This window comes from Pongo abelii, chromosome 1, assembly GCF_028885655.2.
Source record: "Pongo abelii isolate AG06213 chromosome 1, NHGRI_mPonAbe1-v2.0_pri, whole genome shotgun sequence".
Taxonomy (NCBI): Eukaryota; Metazoa; Chordata; class Mammalia; order Primates; family Hominidae; genus Pongo; species Pongo abelii.
In genome coordinates this window covers 204505487-204533289 of record NC_071985.2, presented here as the reverse complement: position 1 = coordinate 204533289, position 27803 = coordinate 204505487, and the positions used below count along the sequence as shown (strand labels likewise).

General features: G+C 53.9%; 2 protein-coding genes across 52 annotated transcripts in view; one reads left to right on the top strand and one right to left on the bottom strand.

Moving 5' to 3' along the window:
• Nucleotides 1–10920, top strand: part of EPB41 (erythrocyte membrane protein band 4.1) — a 232664-nt gene extending 221744 nt beyond the window's left edge. For all 50 annotated transcript variants that reach the window (XM_054538703.1, XM_063713835.1, XM_063713827.1 and 47 more), the window contains 4 exons: nucleotides 205–306; nucleotides 3208–3288; nucleotides 6549–6653; nucleotides 7671–10920. In XM_054538703.1, coding sequence (XP_054394678.1) covers nucleotides 205–306; nucleotides 3208–3288; nucleotides 6549–6647 — 282 coding nt within the window. In that variant the 3' untranslated portion in view covers nucleotides 6648–6653; nucleotides 7671–10920. The remainder of the gene's footprint in view (nucleotides 1–204; nucleotides 307–3207; nucleotides 3289–6548; nucleotides 6654–7670) is intronic.
• TMEM200B (transmembrane protein 200B) lies at nucleotides 10304–14808 on the bottom strand. Of its 2 annotated transcripts, none has more exons than XM_002811156.5 (2): nucleotides 14725–14808; nucleotides 10304–12724 (listed from the first exon to the last, which is right to left on the bottom strand). In XM_002811156.5, the coding sequence occupies exon 2, from the start codon at nucleotides 12702–12704 to the stop codon at nucleotides 11781–11783; it is 924 nt and encodes a 307-aa protein (XP_002811202.1). In that variant the 5' UTR covers nucleotides 12705–12724; nucleotides 14725–14808; the 3' UTR covers nucleotides 10304–11780. The 2 variants fall into 2 exon arrangements, with proteins under 2 accessions (XP_002811202.1, XP_002811203.1); XM_002811157.5 differs by lacking the exon at nucleotides 14725–14808 and adding an exon at nucleotides 13244–13335.
• Nucleotides 14809–27803: the final 12995 nt, after the last annotated feature.

The following is a 27803-nucleotide window of genomic DNA, read 5'->3' as shown; positions in this document are numbered from 1 at the left end:
CGGAGGTTGCAGTGAGCTGAGATCACGCCACTGCATTCCAGCCTAGGCGACAAGAGCGAAACTCCATCTCAAAAAAAAAAGAGATCATTCTAAGGGAATGAGATTTTTGCATCAGAATGTGCAGCTGAAGAGCAAAGCTGCAGCCTGCAACATTTGCCCAGTCTTCCTGAGAGGCATGATGATGAGCCATGCTTTCTTTTGCAGACTGACGACAACAATGGAGACTTGGACCCAGGAGTCTTGCTGACAGCTCAGACTATCACATCTGAGACCCCAAGCAGCACCACCACAACTCAAATTACCAAGGTAACAGACCAGCTAGAACCTCTTTATGGAACCCAGGGGCAGGCTAAGCTTGCTGCCACCTCTCTGCAAGAAGGACCCTAGTCCATAAGCAAATATTTTCAGCTCCATCCCTAGTAAGCCACATTATTCAAAGAGTCCTGGATGGAAAGGCCCTGCTGCCTTCCCCAGCAATAAATCTAGGGAGATACCCTGAGAGTATCCCTGCCTACTTAGTAGTCTCCTAAAGGTAGGTGTGGTTGTTCTCTTTACACATCTGTCTGTCTGGTCAGTGAGTCCCCTGTTTGGCTGTGGAAGTAAGTTTAAAAAGTCAGCGTGGCCAGGCATGGTGGCCCACACCTGTAATCCCAGCACTTTGGGAGGCCAAGGCAGGTGGATCACCTGAGATCAGGAGTACGAGACTAGCCTGACCAACATGGTGAAACCCCATCTCTACTAAGAATACAAAAATTAGCCGGGTGTGATGGCATACACCTGTAGTCCCAGCTATTCGGGAGGCTGAGGGAGGAGAATTGCTTGAACCCAGGAAGCAGAGATGACAGTGAGCAGAGATCGTGCCACTGCACTCCAGCCTGGGCGACAGAGCAGACTCTGTCTCAATAAAAAGTTAACTTAAGGGGCCAGGCGTGGTGTAATCACACCTGTAATCCCAGTACTTTGGGAGGCTGAGACGGGTGGATCCCTTTAGCCCAGGAGTTTGAGATTAGCCTTGGCAACATAGTGAAACCTCATCTGTACAAAAAAAAAAAAAAAAAAAAAATTCGCTGGGCATGGTGGTGCATGCCTGTGGTCCCAGCTACTTGGGAGGCTGAGGTGGGAGGATCACTTCAGCCCAGGGCATCAAGGCTGCAGTAAGCCATGATGCACTCCAGCCTGAGTGACAGAGCAAGACCCTATCTCTGTAAAAACAAAACAAAACAAAAAAGTCAGCTTAAGGGAAATTATTTTTGGTATTTTTATACAACCATATTTTCCAAGCCCAAAATCAGAACTCTGGGTCTGAGGAAGAATTTTTACAGCATTCCAGGGACAAGGCCATGAGAACTTGTTTGGATGCTGAAATATTGGAATTATTAGAATGTAGTTTATAGGAAGCAAGAGAGAGAAAATATCTAAAATTGGAACTACCCCCAGAAAATCAGAGGCAATTGATGTTTGCTGTAGCACTAGAGGAAAATACTTTTTTTAATAGGTAAGAAATATAGCTTCTTGACCAAGCTCTGTCATCAATACACAGATGACTGGAAACTAGTTAACTTAATGTGTCTAGACCTTGGTTTTCCTCATCTACCAGAAAGAGAAATCTACCCACCCTCAGGAGATTATGTGAGGACCTTTTGACATCAATAATATGAAAATGCTTTAAAATACAAGAGTCCAATTTCAAGCTGTGTGACATATTTGTTCATAGCCTTCAGATTTTTTTCCTCTTGAAAATGATCACGGTGGCTCACGCCTGTAATCCCTACACTTTGGGAGGCCAAGGCGGGCGGATCACCTGAGGTCAGGAGTTCAAGACCAGCCTGGCCAACATGGTGAAACCCCATCTCTACTAAAAAAATAAAAATTAGCCGAGCATGGTGGCACACGCCTATAGGCCCAGCTACTTGGGAGGCTTAGGCAGGAGAATCACTTGAACCCAAGAGGCGGAGGTTGCAGTGAGCTGAGATCATGCCACTGCACTCTAGCCTAGGCAACAGAGCAAGACTCCATCTCAAAAAAAAAAAAAAAGAAAAAGAAAATGATCAATTAAAATGTATAGGATCAGTATCCGGTCTCTAAAACACAAATGTATAAGAGAAGAGCACAGAAAGTCCTATTTTGTTTGCTTGCTAGATTTCTGTGGTATTCAGGAGGAAGAAAAAGGAGAAAGTAAATACAGAATTGTGACTTTCTGTTTAGCTTAATAAAGATTTTAGTAATCCAGGCTGGGTGCAATGGCTCACACCTGTAATCCCAGCACTTTGGGAGGCCGAGGCGGGCAGATCACGAGGTCAAGAGATCGAGACCATCCTAGCTTAACAAAAAACCCCGTCTCTACTAAAAATAGAAAAAATTAGCCGGGCGTGGTGGTGGGCGCCTGTAGTCCCAGCTACTTGGGAGGCTGAGGCAGGAGAATGGTGTGAACCCAGTAGGCGGAGCTTGCAGTGAGCCGAGATTGCACCACTGTACTCCAGCCTGGGCGACAGAGCAAGACTCCTTCTCAAAAAAAAAAAAAAAAAAAAAATTGTAGTAATCAAGACTGGGTGTGGTGGCTCATGCCTGTAATCCAAGCACTTTGGGAGGCTGAGGTGGGTGGATCACAAGGTCAGGAGTTTGAGACCAGCCTGGCCAACATAGTGAAACCCCATCTCTACTAAAAATACAAAAATTAGCTGGGCATGGTGTTGCGTGCGTGTAGTCCCAGCTACTCAGGAGCTGAGGCAGGAGAATTGCTTGAACTCGGGAGGCAGAGGTTGCAGTGAGCTGAGATCACACCACTACACTCCAGCCTGGGCAACAGAGTGAAACTCTGTCTCAAAAAAAAAAAAAGATTTTAATAATCCAAGGGAGTAGAAGTGTGCTCTACGAGGGAGTAGAAGTAGCAGGTCTGGTTGAGATTTTGGACAAGTAGGTTAGAAAGCTGTCCTTTGCAGTACCCAGCAGTAGATTAAAATTTGGAGTGGAGCTTTTGGAATAATCTTTGCTATTTTTCTTTTTTTGTTTGTTTGTTTGTTAATAGAGACAAGGTCTCATTATGTTGCCCAGGCTGGTCTCAAACTCCTGGCCTCAAGCATTCCTTCTATCTCAGCCTCCCAAAGTGTTGAGATTACAAGTGTGAACCACTAAACCTGGCCTCTTTTTCTTTTTTTTTTATTCTTGTTATATCGCTGATCTCATATGACATCCTCTCTTTGGTTCCAGACTGTAAAAGGTGGGATTTCAGAGACGCGTATTGAAAAGAGAATTGTGATCACAGGAGATGCTGATATTGACCATGATCAGGTGGGAATGTTGAAGAGATCTGGGCCTGGGAGGGGTCCCTGGGCAGGAAGACCGATGAATACAGGAGTTTGTTTGCCATCTTCATCTGCAAAAAGCCTCTTTGGCCACTCTAGCTCTTAATTGAGAAGACAGACAAAGAGAATCAAAGTAAGAGGCCTGTGGGATGGAGGCCACAGATTGAGGAGCCAGAAAATGTAATGGAAAGAACATGAGCTTTGGATTCCAAGACTTGATTCAATTGCTGGTTCTTAATATATTCTAGCTGTTAACTCTCTGGGCCTCCATTTTGCATCTGTAAGATGAAGATGATAGTATCTCCCTCTCAGGGTTGTTGTGACAATCCGGTGAAATACTGGATGAACAGCTGGTGGCACATGGTGAGCTCAGTTAAATGGACCTATTGTTATTCCGAAGGTAAAGGTACCTGAACCCATGCTAGACAACATCAAAACAAAGGGAAGCATGCCCCTACCCTTAGAGAGCTGTAACAGCTGAGCAGACACGAGCGCAGGAGCATTGTATGGTGGACAAGACAGCAGCAGACTCGAAACTTGTTTTCTGCCCTACATCTCTAACTTGCTGTGTGACCTTGGGCAAATCACTTTTCCGCTGATTTTTTTCTCCTCTCCTAAAAGAGAGTGGGTTGATCTAGATAATTTCTGGGCCTGAGTGCTAAAATTCTATATTTTTATGTTAATTGGGTGCTAATTGTGTGCTGCAAGTAATTAGCAAATAATAAGGTCAGGATTAATGTTCCCAATTCTCTGCTGGGTGAGGTTAGAACAGTAAAGCTGCAGAGAAGAGGGGGTGGAAGAGACTGCATGCAAATGCTTCTGGAATCATTGACAGGGTTGCTGGAGCAATAATTCTGTGGCCTTTTTATGCTGATATGCTGAGTGCCTTTAAAAAAAGAAAAACTGAGCTACAGTGCTGGCAGTTCCCTTGGAGGCAGGGTTGAGAGTTACAGCTGAGAATAGCGGGCACAGGGTCCCAGAAAGAAGGCTCCAAAGCCTAAATACCTTGCAGCCTGTTGGCCCAGCTCAGTGGGTCCCGCTGCTTTAGAAGCCTGCACCCACCCACTCAGTCTGGTGTGATCTGAGCCCCTGCTACGTGCTCAGTCTGCACTAGACAGCAAAAGCAATGGGGTGAAAGGTGTTTGAGGTTTGGAGTGAGACAGACTTGGGCTGAATCCTGACTCTGCGACCTAATTGGTTATATGCCCTTGAGCAACTTATATTACCAATCTGAGCTCTAGTTTCACCATCTGTAAAATAAGGATGATCACAGGTTTCTTCCAGGGTCATAAGGGCCAAACACACTTGATAGCTCAGAGAGATGCTCCAGTGTCCCTCAGTTTTTCTAGTTACTGAGAGTGCATGGAAGGGGTAAGCTATGGTACACTCTGGCTGGGGAGGGAGGCACTTCAAGAACTGTTAAGGAGAAGCAGTGTGGAGCAGCAGGCTTTCATAGAGAGGTGGGTGGAGGCAGAGTCACAAAAAGAAGGCTTGAGCTGGGCCCGAGGTGTGAGCAGATGGGGTGGGCAAACAGGATCAGGGAGGATGGTCAGGGGCCCATAGAGGTGGTAGTTCTAAGAATGCCATTCATAGAGCCAGGAGACCAGAAGAGGGTTTTCTTTCTTCCCTTGCCCCTTCTAGAGATGGTTCTTAAGAGCCAGGTGAGTAGTCAGCTGGTCATTTCTAGCTGAGTCCTTTTCCATAGGGGAGCCTACAAATTCAGAGACTGCAGCCCAAAGAGGATGGTGTTTTTGCTCTTTTGACTTTCCCCCTGCTCCCTTTAGCTTTTCTAAAGTAATCAAAGCTCCTCCAGATTCTCAAACAGGGACTCCCTCAGAAACTAAACAACAGTGTGGTAAAGAGGAAAGTCTGATCGACTTGAGTTAAAATCCCTATTACATGGCTGGGCGCGTTGGCTCACGCCTATAATCCCAGTACTTTGGGAGGCCGAGCAGGGTGGATCACCTGAGGTCAGGGGTTCGAGACCAGCCTGGCCAATGTGGCAAAACATCATCTCTACTAAAAATACAAAAATTAGCCAGACGTGGTCACGGACACCTGTAACCCCAGCTACTTGGGAGGCTGAGGCACAAGAATCGCTTGAACCCAGGAGGCAGAGGTTTCAGTGAGCCAAGATCATGCCACTGCACTCCAGCCTGGGCAGTGAGACTCCGTCTCAAAAAAAAAAAAAAAAAAGTCCCTGTTTCACCACCTACTAGCTATGAAACAATAAACTCTTTACTGAAATTCAGTTTCCTCACCTATAAAATGCAAATAATGACATTACCTTAATTCACTAAGTTGTAAAGTTTAAGTAAATAATAAGTAATGATAATATTATCTTAATAATAATATAGTTATTAATAAATGATAACTTAATAGAGTTTAAGTAATAAGTAATGTGCTTAGGCTAGTGCATGGCATATAACAGTCCCTTCTCCTCTTCCTTCCTTTCTTCTACTTTGGCCAAGGACATCTCTTCCTTTTTCTTGCACACTTCTTTACTTTCCTCTCCTGTCCTGAACTTGCCACTTACCCCATGTTGAACACAGATTTTGTTTTGTCCTTTAGATTCATGTCTTGAGTGAATCCTCTCAGACCCCTCTAGGTATAATAGATAGATAATAGATAGGTATAATAGATAATATAGGCTGGGTGTGGTGGCTCACACCTGTCATCCCAGCACTTTGGGAGGCCAAGCCAGGTGGATCATTTGAGGTCAGAAGTTCGAGACCAGCCTGGCCAACATGGTGAAACCCCATCTCTACAAAAAATACAAAAATTAGCTGGGCGTGGTGGTACACGCCCGTAATCCCAGCTACTCAGGAGGCTGAAGCAGGAGAACTGCTTGAACTTGGGAGGCGGAGGTTGCAGTGAGCCGAGATTGCACCACTGCACTCCAGCCTGGGTGACAGAGCGAGACTCCATCTCAACAACAACAACAACAAAAATAAATAAATAAATAAATAAAGGATCATATAACAGATACAGCTGTGACCCCCGAAGTCCCTCTCCAGTTCCTAGAAGACAGTGCTAACCTTCCCTGTCCCTGTGTTGTCAGTCCAGAAGCCTCCCTATGCAGGATAGGGTGGGTAAGGTAATTATAGCTTGGCTTAGCCTAAAGCTGCCCTGGTACTGCAGACAGGAGTATTGGATTTGTCAGAACATCAGAGAAATGACGACCCCTGCCTTCCTTCGCCATCAGGCTATTTTCTGCCTCATTGCCCTTGTTTCTGTCTTTTGTAGGTCCTTGTACAAGCCATCAAGGAGGCAAAGGAGCAGCACCCAGACATGTCAGTGACCAAGGTGGTCGTCCACCAGAAGACCGAGATTACTGATGAGTGAGCTCAGGTACTGGGCATTCCTGCTGGGGCTGAGGGTGCCCACTGTCCCAGCCTGAGAGGCCTCTGGATGGGACCCTCGGACACACTGGGAGTCCATCCCCACAAAGAGGTGTCCACCCTGGGACTTGATAAAGGCAGAGGAGAGGCTGATGCGGGAGATACAGGAAATTAAGTATTTGGCTCCAACTAAAGCAGCCTGTAGCAGTGCCAGCATTATTGGGTAAGAGGAGGGACCCAAACTTGGATATAAGCCCCCAGCTACCCCCTGAGTCTTCATGCATCCTGCTGGAGATCCACTTCATCCACTTCACCTTCCCCCTCTCTTCTCTCTACTGCTCTGCTTGCTGCTGTCACAGGTCTCTTTTTTTTTTTTTTTTGAGACAGAGTCTCACTCTGTCACCCAGGCTTGAGTGTAGTGGCATGATCTTAGCTCACTGCAACCTCCGCCTCCCAGGTTCAAGGAATTCTTCTGCCTTCGCCTCCCAAGAAGCTGGGACTACAGGCATGTGCCACCATGCCCAGCTAATTTTTGTATTTTTAGTAGAGACAGGGTTTCACCATGTTGGCCAAGTTAGTCTCGAACTCCTGACCTCAAATGATCCACCTGGCTTGGCCTCCCAAAATGCTGGGATTACAGGCATGAGCCACCACGCCTGGCCAGTCACAGGTATCTTTGAGCCAGAACCTGGGAGAGCCAGAGAAGAAAAAACCAAGAAGAGCAGGACCAGGCTGTCTGGAGATGGGTGGGTGTGCAGAGCAGGGAGGGAATGGCTGAAGCTCTGAGACCAGAGTAGAGAGCTGGGAGCAGGGAAGCTGCTTTTTGGGAACCAGGGATCCAGATAAATTCATGCCTAAAAGTAATTTACAAAAGACTTGAAGAAGCCTCCAATCTCACTAGGTGGGACCAGGCCCTGTAAAGCTGCTCACATCCCCGTTGTCACTGATGGCCACAGGAACTTGGCAATGGGACTGGGAAGCTTTTTCCTTTGCAGGATTTTAAATTTTGCTTCTTTGTTTTCTCTAGGAACTAACCTACCCCAACTCTGCCCTTCTCCCATCCAAGAGAAACCAGCAAAATGATAAAGAAGCTAACCTGCCATAGTCAGACTTCAGACTTTGAAGATTATTCTAAATCACCAGAAAATTAATTTCATTGTCTATTGGGAGTTTATACCAAGAGATTCTTCTAGATCTCATTGATCCTTTTGAAGAGCTTTTTCTATGTTAGGATATCAGAATTGTTCAACTTTTCACTCTATAGACTGTTTTAAGAGTTTTGGGGTTTTTTTAATTGGGTGGTTTGTAACCCCTTCAGCCTAGCCTCTCTGCCCATTTATTTCCAACCCCAACAGACACTGACAGGGTCCACGGAATTCTTCGGGAAATCCTCCAAGGACTCTTGTCAGCTGTGTTGGAGGTCAAAGCCAGCTTAGTGGGACTTCCGCGTCTCTCCCCAGTCTTATCCCCTTTGGATGACGGCAGAAACTTCATGAACCAGCCCTTTTTTAGAGCCAGTGATGTGAGTGTATCAGAATGCCGGGGAGGGCACCAGCCCTGATCCACAGACCTCGGAACGATGCCCCTGTTCCTTTGTTGCGGGTGGTTTTGGTAAGGCAGAGCCCTCTGCTGAGAATGTAGTATTGTTTTTCCCTTCTCCCTCCTGCTCTTTCTTTTTGGAGCTTCTTTGGGTCAAAGACATAGAAGTTGCTTCAGATATCTGATACTGTGAATGTTTGAACATATCCGTGGCCTTCACCTCTCCAGCTACCCTTTTACCTCATCAGAAGCAGTGGCTCAGCTAAGTGCTCCCCCTAGCTCCCATCTCAGGAGACCAAATCTCACAGAAAAATAGGCACTTTGGGCCAAAAGCTCTAATGGAACATTTTTAGTGGTGATTTGGGGAAGGAAAATTAATGAGGTTTTTAAACTAAGGTTTTCTAGTTTTGAGAGTGTGCACTTCACACAGGGGAATGGGGTTACTTCTGTCAGATCCTGGGCCTTTCTTTCATCCCAAATGACAAGGAATGTGGCTCAGAGAAGAGTTTTTCTTTTTTGACCTTTCTTCTCTCAACAGGAACCTGCCTGAGGACACCCTTCTAGAGCAAGGAATTGGCTTTTAGGAGCCGTTCTCCCCACAAGACACCACATGACAAGGGGTATAAGCCCCAGCCCTGCTCATTCCCACTCGCCAGCTGAGGTCTGTCAGGTTTTGAAGGCTTGATTTTGTGGTGGGTTTGGGGCTTAGTTTTCCTTTTTTTCGTTATGATTTTTGAAAATGAAGATGATGCCCTAATTCCTGGTAAGGATTTGGGGCATAGTTTTTTGTTTTTTTGAGACGGAGTTTCACTCTTGTTGCCCAAGCTGGAGTGCAGTGGCACGATCTCGGCTCACTGCAACCTCCGCCTCCCAGGTTCAAGCAGTTCTCTTGCCTCAGCCTCCCAAGTAACTGGGATGACAGGCGCACACCACCACGACTGGCAAATTTTTTGTATTTTTAGTAGAAACAGGATTTCACCTTGTTAGCCAGGCTGGTCTCGAACTCCTTACCTCAGGTAATCCCCCCACCTTGGCCTTCCAAAGTGCTGGGATTACAGGTGTCAGCCACCACACCCGGCCGATTTGGGGCATTTTTATTTAACAGAACTTCTCTAACCTTCCTTCCAACTGCTTCCCACAAACACATTGGCCTGAAGGCTCCTTAGAATCCCAGTTCCAAGCTAGAAGTGAACTTCCTAAAATAGACAGTGGGTATCGGGCAGCAGTCACTGGGGCTCAAGGGCAGTGAGCAAGAGAAATGTCTAAAGCTGCTTCTCCCAACACCGTCCAAAGTCTCCACTGCCTGAGTTTTGTTTCAGCTGGTTTGAACTCATTTCGGGTGTATGCATTTTTCTTTTGGTACCCATGTGAGACATGAACAAGAGGGAGGGAAAGAGCCCAGGTGGGACATGGGACAGGCTTAGGGGAAAGAGCTTGTCCTATCTCAGGAACAAACTTACAGGCTGTGGGCAGAGGGTCTGAAAGGTGGGGCTTTGGGGTAGTACCCAAGCCTGGCCATGTTGCCAGGAGTGGTGACAAGTGAGAAATGCAGCTTACATCAAACGAACATGTAGTGCATGCCCACTGCCTGATGGCCAGATGGCCTGTAGAAAGAGCTACCAGGGCTCCCAGACCTGTGGAACGAAGAGGATGGGGAAAAGGCAGAGGGTACTGAGTGTCCCTTTAAAAACTAACACACTGAATATTCCGTGTGATCTAGAACAGCGTGGCAGCTTTCACAGCACAGGACCGTTCATCAGGGGCCTAAACGTTTCCTTCAGCTCTGTCACCAACTCACTTCTCTTGGCTTCATTGTCTGTAAATTGGATGAGAAGAGCTCTAATGCCTTTCAGGCTCTTAGAAGCCATAGATTTGGACAAGCCCAGCAAGATGGGTGTCCTTCCAGGCCTCTTCCCCTTTCCTCCATCTCTGGCAACAGTTCTTGGGGTTTGTCAATTGTTTGGATTTTTTTCTTTCTGCAGTTGTGTGTGTGTGTATTTGTGTGAAGAAAAACAGACTCTGTCCAGGTAGAAATGGTGAAGAGGGGGAAGATAATTACATTTCCAGGGTCAGAAACTTGGCAACAGTTTTCCTAGAGTGACTCAGACACACCACAGTAACAACTCTCGCTGCAATTTTATTTTAATTTGAGAAATAAAGATTTCCTCCAAGCCACATGAGGACTCTGGCACCCACCCACAAAGCAAGACCTGTATTTATAAGCCGAGGGCTCAGGGAGCCTAACTGCGGGACCTGTCAGGGCACCGTGACCCATCCCCCTCTCTCCCCCACCCCCACCCCGGCCAGGCCCGTCAGTGTGTGTTGGGGGATGCTTGGCAGCTGGGGGTGAGGAGACAACAAACCTCGGGAAATGGAGCCAGAGCTGTGGCCTAACTGACGCCCTTTGATGCTCACGGGAAATTTCTGCCCAGGATCTCAGCCCCAGGCTGGTTGTTTCTACAAATCTCTCTCAAATGTATTATTTTGGTGACAAAAATGAAGGAGCTTTGTAAATTTTTTTTAAATTATGAATCATATCAAGTAGTTGTTTACATTTCTTGAAAAAATAGGAACTCGGGCAGCAGAATCAGATTGGCAGAATCCTTAGACTACACAGGCAATAATCAAGTCTGCTGTTTTGGCCTTTCGTAGTAGGAGAAGTGGTTGTAGTGTTTAGATATATGTTTGGTCTTGCTTCTTGTATTGCATTTTTTTCAATAAACAACAAAAAGAACCGACTCTGTGAGGATTGATCCACTTTTAAATTTCTCTTCTACCAGCAACTTGGGGAAAAATTAAATATGGGTAGGGGAGACCTAAACTCAAGTCATTTTCTAAAGTAAGTTACCCACATTGACCAAAATGCAGCTTCAACGTTGAGTAAAGGGATTTCTGAGAGCTGGCCAATGCCTCTTGCCAGCTGCAGTGAGATTCTGCAGCACAGGCCACAATAAAGGAAGGAGAGAAGGGGCTTCTCAGACTTATTTGCAGAGGTGCCCAGACCTCAGTATGAAGGCATTGGCAGTAGTGTAGCTCTACAGGGATATACCCCAGATGGCTGAGGGAAGAAAGGGATTGAGGTGGTAGGAGTTCAAGGCTCAGTCCCCGTCCCAGATGGCAGTGGAGAGTCTCATCCCATGGTCCATCTTCCCAGAGGCCCCACACTCCATCACCAGTGCCGCCTTGGAAGGAACCTGCCCCAGCCTGTAACATCCCAACCTACCTCCCAGTCTTAGGAGCCCTTACCCACCACTTTCTTGGGTTTGCCAAGACACTGGGTACATCTCCCAGTCACCTTGGCCTGGACCTCCAGCCCCCTTAGGGCTAAGGCCACTTACAGAGGCTGAAGAAATTCCTGAGGCGAGTCCTCCACACTCCACAGTGAAACGCACCCTCTCCAGCTCACTGAGCCCTGGTGCAGCTGGCATTTCTCTGCCCACATGCAGGTCAGGATGCCCTTCACAGCTGCTGTGGTCAGAGCATCCATCCCCAGCCTGGGATGTGACTGAAACATCTATTAGACGTTGGGACTCCTGGTCCTCTGGTCCTATTAGCATGGTCCATGCTGCAGCCTCAGAGCAGGCTGTCTCCCCTCTCTTCAGACCCGGGCCCCCAAGTCCCCTCCTCCTCCCAATTTGGCATAGCCCCCAAGACTGAGGCGGTCCAGCCGTGGCCAGCTTCGGTGAGCACACTCCCGAGCTGCTGGGGCCCCAAGGAGGAGCTCCCCAAGGCCCAGATCCAGAGATTTGGAATGTTCAATGCAGGAGCCAGACGGCTGCACGGTGATGATCACATGGCCAGTCTGCGTCCGTGGACCCCAGGGTGGGGGCAGCCCGGGGCCCTTCAACGGGTAGCTGTTGAGCAGGGCAGGTAACCCCAAGCGAGGATTAGCAGGCTCTGAACGCAGACTCCGCACTGACGGGACGGGTGAAGTACCCCGACGCGGGGACGGGTCCCAGATTTCTGGCTCTGCGCAGCCTACGGCTCGGGGAGTCCTAGGGCCGGGGCTGGTAAGGAGGGCGCAGTCCCAGCCGGGGCCGTCGGGGGGCCGGAGCGCCTGGGCCCGCAGCACCCCCTGGCGGAGCCGTTGCGTCTCCAAGTCTCGGTTCTCATACAGCAGCGTGTTGGCGCAGATGAACACGAACAGGCCGACGCCCATGATCACCGGCCCGAGGAGCCGCAGCCGCTCGTGCGGGCCGTAAGCCCGGCCCCCGCCGCGACCCTCGCGTCGCAGCTCGCTCATCTGGGGCGAGCTGGCATTGGCGGCCCGGGACCCTGGGGCCCCGGCCCGGTGCGGCCAGTAGCCGGCCACTGCAATGCCCATACCCACCAGTACCACGAGCGCCCCCAGCGCCGCGAACGCCCCCGACGGCGAGCGCAGCCGCAGCCGCGCCCGCACCCGCAGAGGCTCGGGCGGGGAGCGCGGGCGCCGGCGGCGGCCCAGGCGGCGGCCCAAGCGAGAGACGCGGCCCTCGGGGCTCCTCCGCACCTCCCCGCATTCTTCGGGGCTCCCGGCCGTCATCTCGCCGTCGTCTGGGCGCTCTGCGGAGAGAAGATAGGAGGCAAGGACTGGACCGACGGGCCTCTAGCTTCAGGGCGCCAGGTTCGGGGCGCAAATCCGGGAGGGAAGCTCCGGCCGCTCAGCCCAGGCCGCTTGGAGATCCCTGGCGGCCACCCCCGGATTTTCCCGGGCGGCGAGGCGGGGAGCCGCCCCCGCTCGGGTTTTCCGCAGCGGAGCTCCGAGCCAGGGACGCGCGGCAGAAGCCGGAGTTGGCCCGGCCCGCGGGCGGTGAGGAGGGAGGGGAGCGCAGGCTGTTCCCTGGCGCATCCCGGGCTGCGAATCTCCTGCCGCCTGCGTCCGGTTCGCAAGCCCGCGGGGTCTTGGGCCTCGGGAAACGTGCGGCCCCTAGCAGCCGCATCTCCAGGGTAAGTACCTCCCGGGCTCGACCCCACCCCCGCACTTGGCTGCACCGTAGCAAATGGGGCGGGGGCGCTCGGGCCTCCCAGGTCCGCAGGGGTCGCTCGCCGGGCCCCACCTCCCCCCTACTGCGCTTTACATACCGCAGCGCGGGAGGAGGGGGCGTCACCGGCTCCAGCCTCTCCCTGCCCGCCCCCTCCTTCCAGACCTCCTCCGCCCGCACCGAAGCTGCAGCAGGAGCGACTTGAGCTAGACACCAGGAAGACCGCTCGGACCAAGACCAGCCAGGCAGAGGAGGAAAGGCGGCGCCGACTTCGCCCAAGATTTCCATCAAGTCCACGCATGAGAGGCCTCTCCCTCCCCCAGCGGTCGCGCTGGGGCCACGGCAGCAGGCGGGGCTGCCGGTGCCAGGCGCTGGGCCCCGCCGGACGGATGCCCTCTCGGCTCCCCCGTCGGCCCGGGCAAGGCTGTTCCCAGGTTGCGGCGTTTCCAATTCGGGCTCCTCCGGATGAATCATCCCCCTTTCCCGCCGCCTGGCCTCCTTTCCCGCCTCCTCCGCCCGAGGCCTCCGTGGCCCGTGGCCCGGTCAGAGCAGCACCGCCCCTGCGCCTCGGGATCCGGGCCACACAGCTTAAGCCCTCCCGATTGCTGGCCGCCCCCTGCCTGCGGCCTGTGGCCTGGATCCCGGCCCCAGCAGGAATAGCCGAGCTGCGTGCGGTGTGGCCCCCACGAAAGGGAGGGCGAGGGAAAAGACGCGGCCCCCGCCCAGGCGCCCCAGGCCGCAGGAGAGGAGGCTCAGGGCCTAGCTGTCCAGGGTCGTCCTCACTGCTCGCGTCCGCTTCCTAAAGAACCACCGCGCTGGAGCCCGTAGCCAAAACCTCGGGGAGGCGGCCTTGCTCCCCGACCCACGCCCCATCTGCACCCCAAAGCTCAAAGCAGGACACCCATCCCTGCCTCCGACTGGAGCGCTCAAGGCCTGGGCCCAGCAGGGAGCTGCCACTCTCCCGCGTCCAAAGCCTGGTTTCACAGATTGCAACTACGGCCCAGGGAGGCCAGGGAGCCTGCCCGACCCCGCACTAGGTGGGGGCTCTGCCAGGTCCGACGCCGGGCTCCGGGGCCCCAGCCCTAGACCCCTCTCAGGACAGCCACGGGAGTGTCCGGGAGGAAGCGAGGCCCATCCCCTCCTTGTCCCTGGGTTTGCAGCCCTTTCCCCAGCCCGCAACCGGAGGAGCGATCATCGCTTCAAGCCAGAACTGGCGCTCCCAGCCCCGGCTCCAGCAAGGTCACCCGGAGCCCCCGCGCGTCGCTGCCTCGAGGGAGGCGAAAACAAGCAGAGTGGGGACATGGGGACACGCTCAGAGACCCCGCGCCGTGGAGGGAGTGGGCCGACGCTGGGGACACCAGGGAGGAGGAAACTTGGGGACACAGCGCACAGCCCGACGGAAGCTGCTGGGGCCGAGTACCCAGGACTCCAGAGTCCCGCCACCGCCCGCGTCCACACTCCCGCCTGGGGGAACGGGAAGGCCGCGCTCCCGCCCCCAGGGGCCCTGACCGAGGGAGGGAGGGACCAAACGAAAAGTTGGGAAAAGTGGAGTGCGGACCCCTGGACCCCAGCTCCGCTCACCTGGCGCCGCAGCGCCGCGCGGGTCCGGGTCCCAGTCGGCGCGCCGAGGCTCCGGAGCCGCCCGGGTCTCCACGGCCCGGCCCCGGCCCCGGCCCCGCCCCGGCCCCGCCTCCAGCCCCCGGGACCGTCCGACCCGCGCCGGGCCCGGCCCCACCGCTGCTGAAAGGCGGCAGCTCAGGTCAAAGGATCGCAGGTAGGCGCCGTGTGCGCGCCTGGTGACTCCGGGCACCCGGGGCCCGAGTCCTGCCATCCCCACTCTCCCACCCCCAGCTTACATCGGTCGCAAAGGCCCAGAAAGGCGCCCCCTCCCTACATGGGGCAACTGAGACCCGGGACCCAGGAGCCCCGACACCCGCACGTCCTTCCCCGCTTCCCAGAGCCCCTCATCCCAGGCGCCCGGGGAGCTTCCAGGAGGAGGCAGCCCGAATCCCTGCTCTGCCCCGGTCCCGCAGCCCTTGCTGTCGCTGAACCTCGCCGACTTCATCTGTGCAATGGGTACCAAGGCGTCAGCCTCGCAAGATGCCGAGAGGCAATAGCCAGACGCCAAGGGCCAGCCCCGGGCGACTCCGCAAAACCCCCAGCGAAAGCAGAGCCCGGGGAGGGGCGGGCCTCGTAGCTGAAAGAACCGGACGGGGTGCGGAAGTGCCGCCGGGTACTCCTAAGAACAGGCGCCCCTTCGCCAGTGGGGAAGCGGGTTTGTTCCCAATAACGGGGAGGGTGCTGAGAGCTGCGACCCCGCCGACGAGCCCGAAGGGGGCGGGCCGGCCTTCGCGCCCTCCCGCCCCTGGAGGCAGGAATGCAGAGCGGGGGAGCCAGGGCGGCCGGCGGTCGGCCCAGTTTCCATGATGCGGGGGGCGGGTTCGGGGGAGGCGGCGACCGATTTCCAGGCTCAGCGGCCAGGCCGGGCCCCCCGGGAGGAATTTCCGGCCTAGGATTGATTAAGGCCCGCCCCTCCCCCCGGCCGTGGAGACCCCCGGCGCGCAGCCGGGGGGAGGGGCGCTAATGAGACCCGGCTGCGCGCCGCGGACAGGGAGGGGACCCGAGGAAGGCGCGGGCCGGGGCCACCCCCCGACGCGGGGCGGAGCCGGGTCCCGGAGCCGCACGGCCAGGCCAGGCCTTGAACCTGAGCTCCCGCCCTCTGGGTCGGCGGAGGAGAGTAGGGGTGCATCAGTGCCCCCGGGACCCCCTCTCCCAGCTCTTAGGAGCCCCCTCGGGGGGTCGGTGAGGTCACGGGCGGACCAGAGGGGCCACAGTGGGGAAGACCGAGCCTCGGCTCCCGGGCTTCATCCCTGCGAGTCCGGGTGCGAGAGCGAAGCCAGGGCCTCCTTCTTGCCTGCCCAGTCCGACTGGAGGCTCCTGAGGTCTCGGTCCGCTCCACGGAGGCCTCCCTCCAGCTCCTTTGCCTGGGACCCCCGCCCCCATCGACCCTCCGCTTCGTCCACTCCCCGCACACTGACCCCACCGCGGTCGCACCTCCGCCTCCCAGCTCTCCCTCCCACCCCTGGGCTCCCTCAATCCCACCCCACGCCTGCCCCTGCCGGCCCACTGCTCTTCCTCCAATAAGCCCGGCTTCTAGTCTGACTCTCTGGGCCCCTCGATCATCCCCTGCCTCCAGCTCTGTGAAGGGCCCTTTGTCCACCCAAGCACGGGGTCAGCCTTGGCCCCTTCCTCTCCCCATCTCATCCTACCCACAGAGCCTTGGGGGCCCTGCTCTTTTCATCTGGGGCCAGCCACGTTCTCCCTTTCCCGTGGCCACTGTCCTGCTCCGGCGTCCAGGCTCCTCCTGGAGCCCACGGTCTCCTGCCTCCCCGCGTCCTAGTGCGCTGCAGACAGGCAGCAAGGGTTTCCACTCTGAATCTGAGCCTCCCACTCCCTGCTTAAAACCATCAGTGACTCCCCAAATCGAGTTGGAAATCTCTTCTTGTCTCCACAAACTGGCCCCTGGCCTCTTACGCTCCCTCGGGGCTTGGTTGGTCCTTGCTTTCTGGCAGGAACACTTACCCCCTGGTCGTGCCCTTGCCACCTTCTACACATCCTTCAGACCCTGGGTCTTCCCCCAGCCCCCAGACCAGGTCAGTACCCGCTCTCCTGCTCTGTTGTACACCCTCACAACTCCAGCAGCTTCCCTGTGCACCTGCAAACTGAAACCACTGGGAGTGGAGTCTGTTTCCTGTCTGTGTTCCCACTGGCCATGACTCTGAGGGGCAGGACTAGGTCTGTCTTGCTCATCTCTGGAGCCCTGTGCCCAGCACAGTGTCTGCCCACAGCTGGCCATCCCCATTAGAGGAGGGTGTGCAGGCCTGTGTCTCCTCCAGCCCGAATCCCTTCCTGATCTCCATGCCAGGTGCCCTGGCCCAGACAGCAGCAAAGAAAGGACTCCTCTGTCTCAGGCTCCCCATTTGTAAAAAGGGAGAAAAAATACCTACCCCACAGTGTTGTTTAGAAGGTTAAATAAGAGTTCACATGTGGCCGGGTGCGGTGGCTCACACTTGTAATCCCAGCACTTTGAGAGGCTGAGGAGGGAGGATCACTTGAGCCTAGGCGGTCAAGACCAGCCTGGGCAACATAGCAAGACCCTGTATCTACAAAAAAATTTAAAAATTAGCCAGGCACCGTGGCGCATGCCTATAGTCCCAGCTACTCAAGCGACTGAGGCAGGAGGATCTCTTGACCCCAGGAGTTTGAGGCTATAGTGAACCATGGTTGCAAAGCCTGGGTGACAGAGTGAGATCCTGTTTCAAAATTTTTTAAAGAAGCTGGGCTTGGTGGCTCATGCCTGTAATCCCAGCACTTTGGGAGGCCGAGATGGGAGGATGAGTTGAGGTCAGGAGTTCGAGACCAGCCTGGCCAAATGGTAAAACCTCATCTCTACTAAAAATACAAAAATTAGCTGGGTGCGGTGGCTCACACCTGTAATCCCAACACTTTGGGAGGCTGAGGCGGGCAGATCATGAGGTCAGGAGATCGAGACCATCCTGGCTAACGTGGTGAAACCCCGTCTCTACTAAAAAATAAAAAAATTAGCCGGGTGCAGTAGTCTGCGCCTGTAGTCTCAGCTATTCGGGAGGCTGAGGCAGGAGAATGGCGTGAGCCCGGGAGGCAGAGCTTGCAGTGAGCCGAGATTGTGCCACTGCACTCCAGCCTGGGCGACAGAGCGAGACTCTGTCTCAAAAAAAAAAAAAAAAATTAGCTGGGTGTGGTGGTGGGTGCCTGTAATTCCAGCTACTCAGGAGGCTGAGGTGGGAGAATCACTTGAACCCAGGAGGTGGAGGTTGCAGTTAGCCAAGATGGTACCACTGCACTCCAGCCTGGGTGACAGAGCGGACTCTGTCTAAAGAAACAAATGAGTTCTTCAAAGGAGATTTAGTGTCCAGGAAAGGATTCTATGGACCCTGAGAGGATTTAGAGAAGAGGTATATGGGCTTGAACCCAGGAGGCGGAGGTTGCAGTGAGCCGAGATGGCACCACTGCACTCCAGCCTGGGTGACAGAGTGAGACTCAGTCTCAAAAAAAAAAAAAAAAAAAAAAAAAAAAAAATTTTAAGAAAGGGTTCACATGTTGAGCGCCTGGCACAAAGTGGGTTCCAGCAAACACCTCTCCCTCTTCTGATCATGATGTTTCAGGTACAGAGGGCAGTGTTTGGGGTGGGTAGAAACCTTCCCTGGGGTCACTGGGGTGGCAGAGGAGGGAAGGGCCCCCTTTCCCAGATGTCCTGTTTAATTCTCTTGAGAGCTCCAGGAGGTCAGTGCTATGTCCAGTTCACATATGTGGTTTGGAAGAGGCAAAGCGACCTACCCACAGGCACAGCCAGGCTGATCAGTGCCCACTTCTCTTCGGAGGGACCCTCCCCAGGACTGCTTGGTTAGGCCCTGTGAACGTGCAGATGTGTGAGCAGCTAGTGGCCTCAATATTGGGACACTGATTGCTCCCAGGAGGCCAGGACCCTTCCTGAATCTGCCCTGGCATCTGTGTGACCTGGACTCCACTTCTGAACTTGGAGGGGCCTGGATGAGATGTCCCCTGGGGACCAGGGGATGAACATTTCTCCCCTAACCTTCTCTGTGGAAGCAGGAAACCTGATTCAGTGACCCCGAGGCCCCTGCCAACCTGAGGCTCCATGTCCTCTCCAGAAGCCACCTCGCAGAAGGAATGGCTGTTGCCTCCTGCATGTCCGTCCCTCTCCGGACCATGGAACAGTGGGGCCTGCAAATTCATTTTCTCTCATCCCCTCTTTAGGAACATCCCATCTGGGCTGCCTGGGCTCCAGTCGTTGTCTCAGGGTGGCCGGGAGGGCTCAGAGGACACAGCCTGCTGCTAAGGTGGTCTCTGGACACTGTGCCTTACGGCTCCTATCCAGAGACACCACAGCCTCAACTAAGAATTTGGAGCCCAGCTTCAAAGGGGAGAGCATAGTCTGGGGCCTGGTTTTGCTGTTGCTGCTGAGTCGTCCACTGGGTGCTGGGCAAGACCCAGCCCTTCTCACCACCCCTGCCTCTGTCATGAGCCCTTCGCAGGTAGGACTCGCTTGCAGATTCAGGGAGAGATGACTGGAAAGTAGAATCCAGAATCCTGGTCTCAATGCCCCATTATATAAAGGCAGAATCAATACCCAGAGAGGGGCAATGACTTGCCCAGGGTGACCCAGCTAAGGAATGGTGGAGCTGGGCTTCAAGCCCCATGGTCACAAAGTCCTATTTGGGACTCAGGATCTTAGAGGGCAATGGTCCTGAAATGTGAACCCCAAATCCATCTCCCACTGCATGAAAGCTCTGACTTGGGTGAATCTGGGCTCCTGGAGAAGCCTGATGGAGAATGAGCTCCCCATCTCCATGGCTTTCTGTAGCCCAGAGAAGACAGAGGCAGAGCCTGGGTAAAGCTGGGAAGGTCAAGGAGATGAGACCCTCCTGTGGGACAGGGTGATGCCAGCCTCCTGCCTGAGTCCTTTGGTGGAGGGATAACAATAGGAACAGCACCATCTCACCGAGATGCCCCGGCTACCAGGACCTTTGTACCCATCACTTCAGAGTACAAGACACTCCTGTGAGCCTGGAGCAGCACTCACCTGTAGCACACATGTGGAAACAGCTTCACCAGGTCCGGCCCTGTCTGTGGTCACACAGCTGGTCAGTGGCAGAGCCAGGGTCAGAAGCAGGTGTGGTGGGGTTGTTCTTGTTGTTATTTTGTTTTGGGTTTTTTTTTGAAATGGAGTCTCACTCTGTTACCCAGGCTGGAGTGCAGTGGTACGATCTCAGCTCACTGCAACCTCCGCCTCCCGGGTTCAAGTGATTCCCCTGTCATAGCTTCCTGAGTAGCTGGGATTACAGGCATGGGCCACCATTCCCAGCTAATTCTGTATTTTTAGTAGAGACAGGGTTTCACCATGTTGGTCAGGCTGGTCTCGAACTCCTGACCTCAGGTGATCCACCCACCTCAGCCTCCCAAAATGCTGGGATTACAGGTGTGAACCACCACATCTGGCATAGTTTTTGTTGTTGTTGTGTTGTTTTGAGACGGAATTTCACTCTTGTTGCCCTGGCTGGAGTGCAATGGTGTGATCTCAGCTCACTGCAACCTCCGCCTCCTGATTTCAAGCATTCTCCTACCTCAGCCTCCAGAGTAGCTGCAATTACAGGCATGTGCCACCACGCCCAGCTAATTTTTGCATTTTTAGCAGAGACAGGGTTTCACCATGTTGGCCAGGCTAGTCTCGATCTCCTGACCTCATGTGATCCACCCACCTTGACCTCCCAAAGTGCTGGGATTACAGGTGTGAGCCACCGCACCTGGTCCAGATTACTTGTTTGTTTGTTTTTGAGATGGAGTTTTGCTCTTGTTGCCTATACTGGAGTGCAATGGCACTGTCTTGGCTCACTGAAACCTCCTCCTCCCAGGTTTGAGCAATTCTCCTGCCTCAGCCTTCCAAAGTGCTGGGATCCCTGCTCCTTGGCCTCCCAAAGTGCTGGGATTACAGGCATAAGCCACCACACCCGGACGCCATTTTACTTCTTTATGCGTCTGTTTCCTCCTCTACGGAGGCCTATGAGGATCAAACCCCTCAGCTCTGGTAGCAGCAAACACAGAGCACAGTTGGGGGATGTCTTTTCTGGCCTTCAGCTGGTGCTCACCTCTCCCCCTGTAGCGTGTGAGACTGAGGCTACTGTTTGCATCTCTTCAGCCACATCCTCTGGGCTGGCTGTTAGGGACCAGAAAGGAAGCAGCGCTGGGCCCTATCCAGATGCCTCAGGGGTTGAGGTGAAGACTCGTCCACCAAAAGTGGAAGAAGCCACAGCTGACTGCTTGAGGAGTCATGCCCCCATAACCTCAGGGCAGACGCTTCACCTCTCAGGCCTGTTTCTGCCTCAGACTGTGTCAGGAATTGGTGAGTTATTGGTCTCACTGACTTCAAGAATGAAGCCGCGGACCCTCGCGGTGAGTGTTACAGTTCTTAAAGGCGGCGTGTCCGGAGTTTGTTCCTTCTGATGTTCCGATGTGTTCAGAGTTTTTTTCTTCTGGTGGGGTTCATGGTCTGGCAGGCTCAGGAGTGAAGCTGCGGACCTTGGCGGTGAGTGCTACAGCTTTTAAGGCGGCGCGTCTGGAGTTGTTCATTCCTCCTGGTGGGTTCGTGGTCTCGCTGGCTTTAGGAGTGAAGCTGCAGACCTTCGCGGTGAGTATTACAGCTCATAAAGGCAGTGTGGACCCAAAGAGTGAGCAGCAGCAAGCTTTATTGCAAAGAGCGAAAGAACAAAGCTTCCACAGTGTGGAAGCAGACCCCAGCAGGTTGCCACTGCTGGCTGGGGGGCAGCCTGCTTTTATTCTCTTATCTGGCCCCACCCACATCCTGCTGGTTGGTCCATTTTACAGAGAGCCTAGTGGTCCGTTTTGACAGGGCACTGATTGGTGCGTTTACAATCTCTGAGCTAGATACAAAGGTTCTCCACCTCCCCACCAGATTAGCTAGATATGACACAAAGGTTCTCCAAGTACCCACCAGAGTAGCTAGATACAGAGTGTGGTTTGGTGTATTTACAATCCCTGAGCTAGACACAAAGGTTCTCCACGTCCCCACTAGATTAGCTAGATACAGAGTGTGGACACAAAGGTTCTCCAAGTCCCCACCAGAGTAGCTAGATACAGAGTGTCGATTGGTGCATTCACAAACCCTGAGCTAGACACAGGGTGCTGATTGGTGTGTTTACAAACCTTGAGCTAGATACAGACTGCCGATTGGTGTATTTACAATCCGTTAGCTAGACATAAAGTCTCTCCATGTCCCCACCAGACTCAGGAGCCCAGCTGGCTTCACCCAGTGGATCCCGCAGGGGGCGCAGATGGAGCTGCCTGCCAGTCCCGAGCGGTGCGCCCGCACTCCTCAGCCCTTGGGTGGTTGATGGGACTGGGCGCCCTGGAGCAGGGCGCAGTGCTCGTAGGGGAGGCTCGGGCCCCACAGGAGCCCACGGAGAGAGTGGGGAGGCTCAGGCATGGCGGGCTGCAGGTCCCGAGCCCTGCCCCGCGGGAAGGCAGCTAAGGCCCGGCGAGAAATTGAGCACAGCAGCTGCTGGCCCAGGTGCTAAGCCCCTCACTGCCCGGAGCCGGCGGGGCCTGCAGAGCCCACGCCCACCCGGAACTCGCGCTGGCCCGCAAGCACAGCGCGCAACCCTGGTTCCAGCCGGCGCCTCTCCCTCCACACCTCCCCGCAAGCTGAGGGAGCCGGCTCCGGCCTTGGCCAGCCCAGAAAGGGGCTCCCACAGTGCAGCGGCGGGCTGAAGGGCTCCTCAAGTGCCGCCAAAGTGGGAGCCCAGGCAGAGGAGGCGCTGAGCGAGCGATGAGGGCTGTGAGGACTGCCAGCACGCTGTCACCTCTCAAGACTACCTGCCTTGGCCTGGCGCGGTGGCTCACGCCTGTAATCCCAGCACTTTGGGAGACCGAGGCGGGCGGATCAGAAGGTCAGGAGATCGAGACCATCCTGGCTAACACGGTGAAACCCTGTCTCTACTAAAAATACAAAAAATTAGCCAGGCGTGGTGGCGGGCGCCTGTAGTCCCAGCTACTCGGGAGGCTGAGGCAGGAGAATGGCGTGAACCCGGGAGGCGGAGCTTGCAGTGAGCCGAGACTGCGCCACTGCACTCCAGCCTGGGCAACAGAGCGAGACTCTATCTCCAAAAAAAAAAAAAAAAAGACTACCTGTCAATTACCCATCTCAGAAGGTCATCAGAGATCGCTGAGCCCTGCTAGAGGTGCCCGATAAACCTTAGCTGCCTTTATTGTTATTGTTATTATTTCTGCTTCTATTAACTGAGCTCTGATGTTCTACTTCATATCTGTGGCCTTTTTCAAATTCTTTTTTTTTTTTTTAAGACAGGGTCTTGCTCTGTCACCCAGGCTGGAGTGCAGTGGTGCAATCACAGCTCACTGCTGCCTCAACTTCCTGGGCTCAAGCGATTCTCTCACATCAGTCTCCAGAGTAGCTAAGACCTCAGCCATGCACCACCACACCCAGCTAACTTTTGTATTTTTTTCTAGAGACAGAATCTCACCATGTTGCCCAAACTCCTGGCCTCCAGCGATCCTCCCACCTTGGTCTCCCAGAGTGTTGGAATTACAGATGTGAGCCACCGCTCCCAGCTTTTTCAAATTATTGAATGTTCCAGTGGACTCAGCCTGGATCAGACATCTGTCTCCAGTCCCATCAGCTAAGGACTAGAGGGAGAGAACAGGGTCAGGAAGCCTGGACAGGCTGGACACGTCGATTCTCTCGGAAGCCTGGGAGGTGGTGACGGGGGTCCCTGCAAGTGACTGGCAGCCTAGGGGATGCGCAGGCTGGACCTTGGAGTTGGGTGATCCAAGGGCTTGAAGTAGGGCTGCTGGCTGGAAGTGGGACTGTGGGCACTCACCTGCCACCTGTGTGTCCAGCAAGGGAGTGAGGCTGGAGGGTCCTAAGAAGATCTGCTTCTCACTTCTCCCTTTGGGAGGGCTCATAGGTCACAGGTCACAGCAAGGTGCATGGGGTAGGAGAAGCTTCCATTGAGGAAATTACATATATGCCCTTCCCCCCACCACCCGTGCCACTGTAAATTAAGAAAAAAGCACTGTTGTGCTGGAAGGTGTGCCTTAGAGGGGGAGCAGGGCAACAGCCGGCCCTGGTTGACACCAAGAAATGTGTGTTTGGCTGGGCATGGTGGCTCACACTTGTACTCCCAGCACTTTGGAAGGCTGAGGCGGGTGGATAGTTTGAGGCCACACGTTCAAGACCAGCCTGGGCAACATAGCAAGGCCCTGTCTCTGAAACATAAAGGAAGAAAATGAAAGAAAAAGAAAGAAAGAGAGGGAGGGAGGGAGGGAGGGGCTGGGCCCAGTGGCTCATGGCTGTAATCCCAACACTTTGGGAGGCCAAGGCGGGAGGATCACCTGAGGTCAGGAGTTTGAGACTAGCCTGGCCAACATGGTGAAACCCTGTCTCTACTAAAAATTAAAAAAAAAATTAGCTGGGCATGATGGCGCATGCCTGTAGTGCCAGCTACTCGGGAGGCTGAGGCAGGAGAATTGCCAGAACCGGAAAGCAGAGGTTGCAGTGAGCCAAGATCGTGCCAGTGCACTCCAACCTGGGCAACAGAGGGACTCCATCTCAAAAAAAAAAAAAAGAAAAGAAAAAAAAGTAAAGAAACAAAGGAGGGAGGGAAGGAAGGAAGGAAAAAAGGAAGGAGAAAGAGAAAGAAAGAAGAAAAAAAAAAAAAAAAAGGAAAGAAAGAAAAGGAAGGAAGGAAGAAAGAAAGAAAGAGAAAGGCCAGGCACAGTGGCTCATGCCTGTAATCCCAGCACTTTGGGAGGCCGAGGCGGGTGGATCACGAGGTCAGGAGTTCGAGACCAGCCTGGGCAACATGGTGAAACCCCGTCTCTACTAAAATACAAAAAAATTAGCCAGGCATGGTGGCGGGTGCCTGTAGTCCCAGCTACTCGGGAGGCTGAGGCAGAAGAATCGCTTGAACCCAGGAGGCAGAGGTTGCAGTGAGCCAAGATTGTGCCACTGCACTCCAGCCTGGGCGACAGAGCAAGACTCCGTCTCAAAAAAAAAAAAAGAAAAGAAAAAGAAAGAAAGAGAAAGGAGAGGAGAAGGAAAGAAGAAAGGAAGGAAGGGAGGAAGGAAAAAAGGAAGGAGAAAGAAAAAGGGAAAGAAAGAAGAAAGAAGAGGAGGAAGAAGGGAGGGAGGGAGGGAGGGAAACTGCGTGCGCCGTGCAACACTGTGATTGGAGTGATTTGTTACTCCAGTGTAACCCACTGCCAACAGACTGGTACTTGTGGCGGTAGTAAGCTCTTGTTAAATAGTCGGAAATGGTATGATTGCCAGTTACAGAACAATGGGCCTGGCTCATGCTGCCAGAATAGTTTGAGAGCAGGTTCTTGCTAGAGCAAGAGAGAGGGGAGTTCGTCTTCGCTTGCAGCAGGAGCAGTAGCTGTTCCGAGTGGGCAGGGAGGCCCTGGCCCTCTCCTTCCTGTTGCTCTGCCCTCCCTCGGGTGTGGCACTCTCCCTGTCTGGTGGTTGAAGACACTTGCTGTTCCCTCTCCCGAGTCTGCAGACCATTGCAAGGCACACAATGCACACCCAGAACGCTCATCCAGCACGCCCTTTGCCTCAACTAGGGTGCGTGGCCACGTGGGAGATAACTTAGAGTCTTTGCCACAGACACCACGGGGACAGGGCTCTTCCATTTGGTGACAAATCGCACTGCTGGTGAGATACTGAGCTGCACGTCGCTGGGAAGGAAAGCAGAGGCTGGACCTCTGGGATTCCCGGTGAGAATCCTGCAGGGCAGGCCCCAGGTGGAGGGGGCGACCCCGGTCTCGGAGCCGTGCAGAGGGCTCCGTACCCAGGCCCGGGGGAGGCAGCGAGGCCCAAGGATAGGCGGCGGAGGCGGGAGGCGGGAGACGGCGAATGGGCTCCTCCCGGGGCCCGGACCAACCCCGGGCCGTGAGGCCGCGCCCCGCCGCGTTCAGCGCAGGGAAGCGGGCACCCCGCCTGGCTCTCCGCTGCCTCCCCACTCGGGGACCCTCGGCGCTCACGTGTTGCCCTCTGGGCCTCGGTATTCAAGGATGCGCCCTCTTGCAAACAGTCCCTGGCCTGCGACAGAAAGAATTCCCCTGGGAGCGGTCGGGGTGGGGACCTACAAAACACTGTGGCTAAACCGCATGGCGCCAAGCCCGATGGGGGCGTGGGGTGGGAGTCGAGTCAAATTTACCCTGCTAGGTGCGGCTCCAACAAGGTCTCGGGTACTCCTCTAACGCCCAGTGAGGGCAGCACTGCCTTTGTCCCTGCCCCATGGGCAGGACACGGAGGCTCTGACATACAAAAGGACTTAACCCGAGGGGAAATGGCAGAGCCGGGCTCCAACCCAGGACTTCCTGAGTCTAAGCCCAAATCCGGCCCTAGATGAGCTGCCATGGTGCGCTGCACCCTCCATGGCCAGAGCTTGCCTGGCCTGCTTCTTTAGGTGAGTGTCCAGCCCAGGCCTCTAGAAGTTTGCTTCTTTATCAGGTCACATGTTTTTGGACATTTGTGATGATTGCTTTCCCATTGCAAAGGGGGACAAGAGGCCCAGGGAGCTCCCTCATTTACAAGCCCCTTCCTGGGAGGCGCAGAAAGCAGCCAGACCCAGCGGCCAGCTGCCCCCACATGCACAGTGGTCTGTGCATCAGTGTAGCTTGGCAGGTCATTTTACAGAGGAGGCCACCAAGGAGGTGGCAGGCTGCAGTCGGGGTCCCCAAGGTGGTGCCTCCATCTCCAGTGTCAAGGCTCTGAGGAGGGAGCTGGGGACCTCAGGAGGCAGCAGCAGTGGAGGAGCTGGTGTGGATGAACCCGAAAGGGGCAGGAAAGGCACTTGGGCAGCCTAGAGCAGGCAGGAGTTGTCACCCGCTCTCTCTAAGCCAGCCCTGCACAAAGCCACTGGCTTTACCTCCTGCAGGTGAAGCAGGTACAGAGCTACCTTCTGCTTCCAGGCTCGGGGGTGAAATGACCCCCTGCTAAAGTCACACAGAGTATGGAGCAGCATCAGGACTACAGGCCAAATCATCTGACTCCAGAGCCCTCTCTACATAGAGCTGGGAGATAAAGGTATGAATTATTCCCATTTTACAGGTGAGGAAGCGATGGCCCAGAGAGTTTAAGTAACTTGTCCAAGGTCACACAGCAAGAAAATAGAGACAGCCATACCACTCCTAGAATCTCCAGTGTCCTCACTTGCACTCAGCTCAACGTGTGAAACTCCCTCCTCATGCCTGGCACATTCTCAGTGCACGGTCCATGTTAGATCCTTTGTTTGGTCTCCTACAGATATTTTGAAAGACATGTTATGTCTCTAATCATATTACAGTCATGAGAGACAGCCAAAAGGATGTGGAGAAAATGTCCTCAGATGGTTGGAGGTCTTGAAGGTTTTCTTCCCAGGGACGCCAGCACCTCTGATCACTGAGGCAAAACCCCCTGCCGGAAGTGCTTGTTCAACATGCTTCTGCAACATCACTTGGTCCTTGAAAATTTCTGGTTTGGGAGAACTGCCAATGATGCCCCTAGAGACCTTTCAAACCTCTTTGCTAATTCTTCTTGCCAAGAAATGCTTGAGAGGAAAAATTAACGAATTAAAGATCATTGAAAGAATCTACAGGCTGGGCGCGGTGGCTGACGCCTGTAATCCCAACACTTTGGGAGGCCAAGGCAGGTGAATCACCTGCGGTCAGAAGTTCAAGACCAGCCTGATCAACATGGTAAAACCCCATTTCTACTAAAAAAAAAAAAAAAAAAAAAAAAAAAATTAGCTTGGCATGGTGGCGGGCGCCTATAATCCCAGCTACTTTGGAGGCTGAGGCAGGAGAATCACCTGAACCCAGGAGGCAGAGGTTGCAGTAAGCCGAGATCACACCACTGCACTCCAGCCTGGGCAACAAGAGTGAAATTCCATCTAAAAAAATAAAAAAAGAATCTACAGTCCAATTTAGTGGTGGCTAAGCGACAATGTTTTTTTGTCCACGTTGTAGTTGCTGATGTATATGCGGTTGGAAGTAAATTCAGGAGTAGGGAAAAGGAATTGCGG